This window comes from Triplophysa rosa, linkage group LG24 (genome assembly GCF_024868665.1).
Source record: "Triplophysa rosa linkage group LG24, Trosa_1v2, whole genome shotgun sequence".
Classification (NCBI taxonomy): domain Eukaryota; kingdom Metazoa; phylum Chordata; class Actinopteri; order Cypriniformes; family Nemacheilidae; genus Triplophysa; species Triplophysa rosa.
This window is the reverse complement of record NC_079913.1, coordinates 211,899-221,209: the sequence shown is the minus strand read 5'-3', so window position 1 is coordinate 221,209 and position 9,311 is coordinate 211,899. Positions and strand designations below refer to the sequence as shown.

The following is a 9,311-nucleotide window of genomic DNA, read 5'->3' as shown; positions in this document are numbered from 1 at the left end:
GTGTGCGTGTGTGTGTGTGTGTCTCTGAACACCGCATATGAACAGACCTGTAAGAGTGTGTGTGTGTGTGGTCAGGTGTGAAAGTGTCGTCTGGACTCTGCACAGCTTGTTCAGATGTCGGGTCTCTGTGTTTATGCAGTCTTACGACTGGCATAGTGAAAAAATATGGCAGACCCAAAATAATCAGGCCATAAATATTTATACAAGTTAAAGCAACATAATCACTCAGAGCTCTTACCTGCCGCGAGTTTCCTTCTCTAATCATCAGACCAATGTCACACACACACTTCAAGATATTCACCGGAATAAAGAAAATAAACATTAACCGGTTTCTAGTCATTTATAATCTCAGGATGTGTAAGCTCATCTTCTGTAAATGTATTCCCCTTCCATCCCTGTGTAAATCATTTCTGAAACGCACATCACAGAGGAGGAGAAATGTGGAAGTCCAAACGCCGCACAGAAAATGGGTCAATACATTCCTTTCCCATTTATAAGTTCTGGGCGGCTCTTTGGTTTGGGCAAAAGGGAAAATGAAGGAGGAAAAAAAGAGAAGCGGTTCACTGAGGTGTTTAGGAGTGTGTGATGAAGACGGTCTGTGTTTAATTACTCTGTGTATGTGCGAATGCAGGAAGAACACACTCGTGTGTTTACAGATGGAGTCCATGAGAGGGCAGCACCCCGGGAGCACTGCGCGCAATTCTTCTGGAAGGTTTTCTTCAGTCAAGGTGGGGAGAAATGAATTAAAATCCTTCAGTCATGGGTTGTTTTAAGTCACGCTCGATCAAAAGTAATAATCCAGCGTGCCGATAAAAACTTGAAGGCTTAAGAGGAGGGTCATAGTTTTGCATATGTGCGTTTGGCCGGTAGGACGTCAGACTGGTTGCCATCATGAGTGAAATGAGGGAGAGATCTGAGAACTCAAAAATAACAAACTTGCTGCAGTTTTCAGTTATAGTTAGCGGATCTCTTCAGCTTCTTCCAGATGCCATCAGCATTCTAAGAGTAAAAATTGTTATTGTTCTGTTATCATCCAATGACTCCTTTACTCACGTTTTAATTTCAGGCATAATTCAATTTGTGTCATTTTACACTTAAAGCCAGTGTACACATCCACTCCACCACAAAAATAAAACAAACACGCGGCGATGGAAAAACAAAACAGAATTCACACAGTCGGCAGATCACCGAAATAAGTTTGTAATGTTTGTTTTTCAGCTTAGACGGGAGACTTTAGTAATAAGTACTTTATTTATTTAGTTTTCAGCTGTTTATGAGCTGAAGTGCATGACATCACACCTGCGGCTGGGCCTAATATAAGATGAGTCTCTAGATTTAGACTGGTGATGTATGGCAGACCCCTTGAATCAGTACGGGGGCTCTGATTGGCTCTAGTGCCTCATAATGGACGAGGACCACACAGCATCTCAGCTCTGAGTCTGCATGTCGCTGCTATTTCCTCTTGTAAATATTTTGTGCTGTTAGTGTGTGTGTGTGTGTGTGTGCGTGCGTGCGTGCGTGTGTGTGTGCGTGCGTGCGTGTGTGTGTGCGTGTGTGCGTGTGTGCGTGTGCAGCCCGAGGATGTTCTGGAATGGAACGCTGTGGTTTCACTGCTACTTTCATGTTGTTTAAATCTGTCTGCGTGTTTCAGGTATGCGTTCAATCGTGGGGATGAATCCTCGGTCTTATGGGAATCATTTTCTGCTGTAATTGGCAGAACGTGATGCATAACTTGGATTGGTGTTTACAGTACGTGACATGTTACGTGCACAAATGAGTTTTTGTATGACATGTTGGTAATGATGGTGTTAAACTTGATTGCTTTATGGGAGTTTTCGCAGCCATCTTAATGCTGTCGTACGGTTGAAAAAAGCACACAAGTTGGTGTATATAATGCAGAGTGAACACTGAGATTCATGAGCCCTGAAGGAGCACTAGATGATCACTGAACGCTCAAAGACCCTCTGAGGTGTCTTGAAATATGAAGCTTTGCCATCGTTTCCACTGACTGGAACAGGAAGTTAGGGCGCCAATAGCTTGTAGTAGGGCTGGGCGATATGGCAAAAAAGTAAACTCGATAGTTTTTTTCTATATTGATCGATAACGATATTTATTTCGATATAAATTTAATTAAAAACTGTATTTAATATAATCTATTTTAAATACAGTTTATTAACTAAAGTTAACCTTTAACCAGTTAAAATTCAAGTAAATTAATGCACTGTTGCAACACAGAGGATATTAGGCCATAAACAACATGTACCAGTTCATTCAGTCTCATTTTGACTCAATTGACTCGTTAAGTAAAAGGAGTGTTCATTCAGTACATTCAACCAATGAAAGGGCTCTGTTACTGTGTACTAGGGATGGGCGATATTATATCGTTTGCGATATACCGGTAGAAATTCCCCACACGATAGGAATTAGTCTTCCCGCGATATAAACGATAAATTCTAGTTGATGACGTCATCCCCTCTCTTTGTAGATATCTTTGTGAGACCCATTCACAGCTCACATGTGAAGTGAAAACGGGTATAGCGGAGGGCGGACGTGAAGCTGAGAAAGAGTTTGCACTAAAGCTCTAAATCTCGTTTAGGTTGGCACTGTAGATGCGTCCGAGTTAATGTTTAGTTTCACTTTCGTTTTATTTATTTAGTTTGTTAAGTATTCGTTGATAGTCATAATGCGTTACACCACAACATTTAGTTTGGCTAAAAGTATTTATTTAAACATTCGTTAGATGTTATGCGCGCGTGCGCAAATTGTTTAATATGATTTCTTGCCTGTTATATACAGGATGAACGGAGCGTCCCGTGCGCAGCTCGCGCCCACATGTGCTTTCATAGCGACACAGCGTGCACAGCACTGCTGCCTGTTTACATACAGTACTATGCAAGTTTGTATTACGTTATTTTAAATACATTTATGAGCGTATAAAAGCATGGATTATTTAATTAGATTTCTTTTTATCCGCATTTTTCTGTTCTCTTTCTGTAGCGCGAGTCATAGACAGATTCAGTGAATGTTGCTGTGAGAAGAGAAGGTTCACACAGTTCAAGAGAGAGTGATTGACAGCGTGATGCGATCGATCGTTTCCACCCAACAATAGTATATATACAGTTTTAGGTATGACATGATGTGTTTATTGAGTTTTAGTTCATTTAACTTTTCTTTACTACAACCTTTTGAAGTCGAATCTCACTATTATATTTTATATTTACAAAAATACTGTAGGTATATTTTAGGAGCTGTTTGATTTGGGGTAAGTTTTACTTTTTGATAATATTTGTTTTTCTGAGGGTCTAGACTACATGCAGCTACTATCACTTGACGCAAAAAACAGCGGTGGATGGCGTTATGGATATATCGTCATTTTTATCGTTATTGCAACAAATACCAGGAATTATCGTGATAGAGTTTTAGGGCCATATCGCCCATCCCTACTGTGTACATTCGAACGCTATTGGCTCAGCACCTGCGCACATACATAACGCTGCAATAATGTCTTGCTCGAGTAGTGGGATTCATTCAATGCATTCAGTGAACCTTAGTCTTTCAAAAAGACATCTCACATAAACTGTTGTACATTTCTTTAATCATGCAAGCATCTTGCATACAAGGTTCAATATTTTAATGTGCACACAAACTCGCTTCATTACATCTCTGATCTGTACAGGGCAGCGCTGGTTTGTTTCATAAGCACCAGCTCATGTTAGCAGATATGTTAACGATGGATATAAAAACGTTTGTGCTTGAGTTTCGAAGTAACTCGCTTTCAATTGCGCCTCATGTTTGTTTTGTTTAACCGGCGATTGCGAAAAAAATAAGACACTTGATAAACCGCGTGATGACAACTCGAGGTTAGTTTCACCTTTGTTTCCGCTTCCAGTCATGTTTTCCTCCTCATGTCGAGTTTTCGTTGCCAAGTGCAGTATGAAATGGACTTTGTACATTGATGCGCATGATAAAAGCTGCACGCTGACTGACTGTTGTTGCGTTTATTTCTGCGTTCTGTTAGACTGTAAGATTAATTCATATCGAGTCAAAATGACAATAGCTTATCATCGTTTTTGAAATACATTCTATCGCGATTCGATATGATATCGTTTATCGGCACAGCCCTAGCTTGTAGTTTACATCACAGGCTGGAACCTGATGAGATGCTGAAGTACACCGTGTGTCATTAAAATCATTCCACCAACTTCTGAATGTCTTCTAAATGTGACTTTTGATCATGTTTTGCAGCACATTAGTTTATAAATATCCTTAAAACGAACATATTCATACTAAATGCCAAGAAAAAATCTCTTTTCTCATCAAAACTTCAAATTCATCATTTTCAGTGATTTTCAGTTTCTTTATCATTACATCATTAGTCTTCCAAATCATGTGCGTGTGGGAAAACCCAACACAATCTTGTTGACATTTGGTAACTATTTCATGAATCTGAGTCTTATGTTCTTAATTTTTAATAATTATGTGCTTTTGTACGATTACATTACACAAATCTGGAACAAATGTGTTTTCCCATAATTATGGCAGTGGATAACAGAATATGACAAGGCTTTGTAAAGCTATACTCTGTAATCTCTGGACTGTGGACCTTTTCACATGAGCGTACAAAAAGCTGCTTCTGTCACAGAAAGCTTGAAAATGAGTGACTTTAAAGCGCTACAGAATCCTGATTCAGAATCTGAATGCTGTGTGTGAACAGCTCTTCACTATTATATGACTGACAGGTTCTGCCGAGGCTACAAAAGCTCTTGTTATTATGGCACACATCGTGATATGAATGTGTGAAAGGTGTTTAAATCTTTAACTATAATGAATGGTTTGTGGTTTCCTCTCATGTTAATGTTGGGTCCAACCGTGCATGTGCTTGAAGTTACAAAATCATCAAGTGCACACTGAAGAGATTTATGTTGTGTTAAGCTGCTAGGTGTAACTACCTTAGTGAATGTGAGAATGAATTATGACCTGTTAGTGGGCTGATGGACGCAGAGCTCATAAACCTGGTCAAATATGAGATGTGTATGTACAGTAACGGATTGACATGTTACCATTATATAGAAACCATCAGCTTCAGTTTTATTTTTTAACAGCCAAAATCTTTCCTACATTATGTAGGCACGCTGTTTTACACCTGCTCTTTGACACAATGATTTAATACTAATGTTAAATATGTTTCTTCTAGGGGTGTAACGATTCTCGGTAAAACATCGAACCGTTCGGTTCTCCTTCCACGGTTCGGAACGCACGTGCACCGCGATTACTCTGATGTCGCATCTATAATACAGTTTTGTGGGGAAAAGGCGCATAAATCACAGAGGGCTGCGTATATGCTTCCGATGAATAATAGCCTACGCTCCACGTGCGTTTTACGTGAGAGTATCTTACCAATCAGCTGTTAGTATGTACCTTTGTTGCTGACGTCACATCACCGTTCCTCGCGTGTACAGCTGCTGTTCAGCATGGCAAGCGAAGGGGATAAGCCGCAAATAGAGCCTCCTCCAGCTTCATACAAGTCTGCTGTCTGGGAACACTTTGGGTTTCCAATACGTTACAGCAGCGATGGTCACAAAAACGTGGACAAAACAGTCACAGTGTGTAAAATTTGTATGACGCGAGTGCCATACTCCCAAGGCAATACAACTAATATGACCGGACATTTAAGCCGTCATCACCCGCGTGTTGACAGCTCTCGAGCGCAGGTGAGACCGAAGCAGTTTCAGCAGCACACACTGCCTTCTGCGTTTAAACAGCCACTAAGCTCTCATTCTGACAAACACAAGACCATAACAAAAGCGCTTGGTGTTTTTATTGCAAAAGACATACAGCCATACTCCGTCGTTGACGATGCGGGATTCCAGCATTTGATTAAGACGCTTGAACCGCGTTACGAAATCCCTTCGCGTGCCCATTTCAGCAGCAAGATTATTCCTGAGTTGTATGATGAAACGCGGAGCAAAATTGAAAACAAACTGGCAAACGCAAAACATGTAGCTTTGACAACTGATAGCTGGACCTCCAGGGCAACTGAAAGCTACTTGACAGTTACTGCACATTATATTTCGGACTGGCAATTGGAGAGCGCTGTGTTACAAACATGCCCTCTTTTTGAAAACCACACAAGTAGTCATTTGGCTGATGCACTCATGAGCGCAGTGACAGACTGGAAGTTAGAGAGGCCTAATATCACCATTCCAGTCACTACAGATAATGCACGTAATATGGTGAATGCCATTAAAGAAGCAGCAGGACTAGGACCGCAAATTGGATGTTTTGCGCATATTCTGAACCTTGCAGCAAAGAAGGCAGTAGCACTTCAACAGATAAGCCGTCTGTTAGGTAAAGTCAGAAAAGTTGTAGCATTTTTTCATAAAAGCACAACAGCAGCTAATGCCCTGAAAGTCAAGCAGGAGATGTTGAATATACCTGCACACAAACTAATACATGACACCCCAACTCGCTGGAACACCATTTATGACATGATGGAGAGATATCTGGAGCAGCAGCCTGCCATCTACTCTGCCCTGATGGACAAAAATATTAAGAAGAACGTCAAGGACATTGCTGTGTTGTCTGACAGTGAACTGACACTGGCAGAGGAAATGATTCAACTGCTTAAACCCCTTAAGACAACCACCACTCTCTTAAGCACAGAAACAGCTCCCTCTCTCTCAATGGTCCTCCCTCTAAAGACAATGATACTAAAATCAATGGATCCTGCAGATCATGACAGTCCTGCCATAAAAGATGCCAAGGCAGCCATCAGTGAGGACTTAAAAAGCAGATACACAGATCCTGACCTTCAGGACTATCTCAACAGAGCATCATTCCTTGATCCAAGGTTTAAGTCTTTACCTAACCTGGATGCAGCCTTATGCTTAAATGTTTGCAGTGGGGTCATCAGGGAGATCATTGAACAACAGGTATTTTTGAATAAATAATATTTTATTAAACAAAATATATATACTATGTAAAAGTAGTTTGATAAAGTTTTTAAAGAAACATTTTAATTGCGTGAAAAATGTATTCTATGAACTATTATTAATTTAATATATTTGCAGGGTCAGCCTGTTGCAGCAGAAGCTGGGCCATCCGGAAGCCAGAATCCCCCTGAATCCCCACCCGTAAAGAAGTCTGCAATGTCCGAGCTTTTTGGAGATTTTTTTAGAGCACCTGACAAGACAAAGACTTTTGACAACATTGTAGAGGAGGAAGTAATGTCATACAAAGCAGAAGATTCCATTGACACAGATGCATATCCACTCGCATGGTGGGAGCTGCATGAGAGCAAGTACCCTCATGTTGCAAAACTTGCAAAACAATACCTTTGTGTCTGTGCAACATCAGTGCCAAGCGAGAGAGTGTTCTCCACTGCAGGAGACATTGTTTCTGCAAGCAGATCTCGACTTGCAACGGAAAATGTTAACAAACTGATCTTCTTGCAAAAAAACATGAAGATCTAAATTGACTAAAATAAAGAATAAAGAGTGACCCAGTGTTCTGACCTTCCAAATATTTTATGTTGGTTTTGAAATGCATTTATGTTAGTAGCCTACTTGAAGCACAATAATGCACATGTTCTTAAGTTAGAAGGTTGACTTTTGCAGGGGTAAGAAACTGCATCATTTTTTGTTTTGTAAAGAAACCTGTTTTTGACAGAAGATTTAAGTGTTTGTTACCTAATAAATACATAAAAATTATTGAATTTGACAGTAGCCATTTTTTCTTGAACACACCGAACCGAAACCGTGACCCTAAAACCGCAATTCAAACCGAACCGTGAGTACTCTGAACCGTTACACCCCTAGTTTCTTCATATTTTTTATGATTTTTGGCTTAATGCATTTGCTGGAGTTGACAAGTGATTTTGAACTTTGAATAAACTTGCACTTATTAATAATGTCACTTTATGTAACTTTCTGAATTCAACTTAAAGGAATGTTTCACCCTAATATTGGCTTGATCCCAGTAAACACACATTCTGTACCAGGGCTCTAGACTCATTTTTCCCACTGGTTGCACTGGTGCGACCCACTTTCTCAGTTTGTCGCACCAATTTACAATTTGGTCGCACCCTTTTTTATAGTAATCATAAAGATCTTGCATAATGACCTCAGTTGATCAATCTTTCTGTTAATTTTTCACTCTTGTCTTTTAAAATAGTCTGCTATGGACCACTTCATATTTGCGCGTTAACACTTGGAAGCCCAATAAATCCAAAATAAATGCAAAGAAATGTTGTATTTGTTATTTTATACAGTTATTATTTAGTTTTATATTCAAGTTATATATTGGCTATGAAATGATCTCACACAAATATAACCTGTCACTCTTCACAATCCTCATGTATTGCCCTCTTTGCAAAGAGCTGTAATTTTGCAACTGGCCTTTTTTATTTTTACCACATAAAATTAAATCAAATTAGCTAGCTCAAAACTCAAAAGTAACTCAGAACTAAATTATTATATATGTACTTTACTACACGTTGTCATAAATAAACTTTAAATACTAAATCTTACTAACCGCTCTTGTTAAAAGGTCTAAGCACGCTTGTGTTCTGAGGTGTTTTGAGTGACTGATTTGATGGGTTCAGACAGTGAGTCTCGACAGTGAGTTCAATGTTTGATATACGAGTTGTTTCAACAAAATAAATCTGTTCAAATGAGTCATCACGTCGTGAATCGGACATTAGCAGACATTGACGCACACCACTTGTCAGGGAAGAACAGGCAACGTGTTTTTGTGCACATTAACATTCAGGTAAAAATATTCTCAGAATGCGCCACGTGAAACATTGATTCTGACTTCCGACCTTGCTTTTGATTAAAGTGTGTGGGAGAGAGACAGGTCAGAAACCAACGCGTTCGACTTCATTAAGCGCTGTGCAGAATGATTGGCATATGACATCAATGTTCTGTGAGAGCGTTTTAAAAGCATATGGAGCAGAGTCTGTCCCACGATGCTTTTATGCCGTTCGGTCTGCGCAACACCGAATGAAGTCAAACACACGCTTTAGTTTGGAGACAGAGGGAGTGACGAGCACTCTTTCCTGCACTAATCACAAGCGCGTCATTCACCACTCATAAATCACATTAAATGTTCATACAAATCTTTGGGAGGGCAAAAATTCATTTTACGCACTCGCACCAATGCGACCCTGTGAAATTATATCTCGCACGTTATAAAAAACGGTCGCATTTGCGAGCATTTTGGTCGCAGTCTAGAGCCCTGTGTACTGATAAAAGACGTGTAGTAGTGGTGCAACGGATCACAAAACTCATAGCTCAGATTATTTTATGGAT

General features: G+C 39.9%; 2 protein-coding genes across 8 annotated transcripts in view; both read left to right on the top strand.

The window, feature by feature from the left end:
* The window catches only part of pthlha (parathyroid hormone-like hormone a), a 93,327-nt gene that overhangs the window by 27,185 nt on the left and 56,831 nt on the right, over positions 1-9,311 (top strand). The window lies entirely within an intron of this gene.
* LOC130547776 (E3 SUMO-protein ligase ZBED1-like) lies at positions 5,690-7,809 on the top strand. Its single transcript, XM_057324049.1, has 2 exons — positions 5,690-6,932; positions 7,071-7,809. Exons 1-2 carry the CDS (start codon positions 6,156-6,158, stop codon positions 7,470-7,472), a joined length of 1,179 nt encoding a protein of 392 aa, XP_057180032.1. The 5' UTR covers positions 5,690-6,155; the 3' UTR covers positions 7,473-7,809.

Bases quoted from the DNA above. Each gene is read 5' to 3' on its own strand.
- LOC130547776 (XM_057324049.1), top strand. From the start codon at position 6,156: ATGAGCGCAGTGACAGACTGGAAGTTAGAGAGGCCTAATATCACCATT. The intron at 6,933-7,070 runs GTATTTTTGAAT...ATATATTTGCAG, and splicing joins GGGAGATCATTGAACAACAG to GGTCAGCCTGTTGCAGCAGA.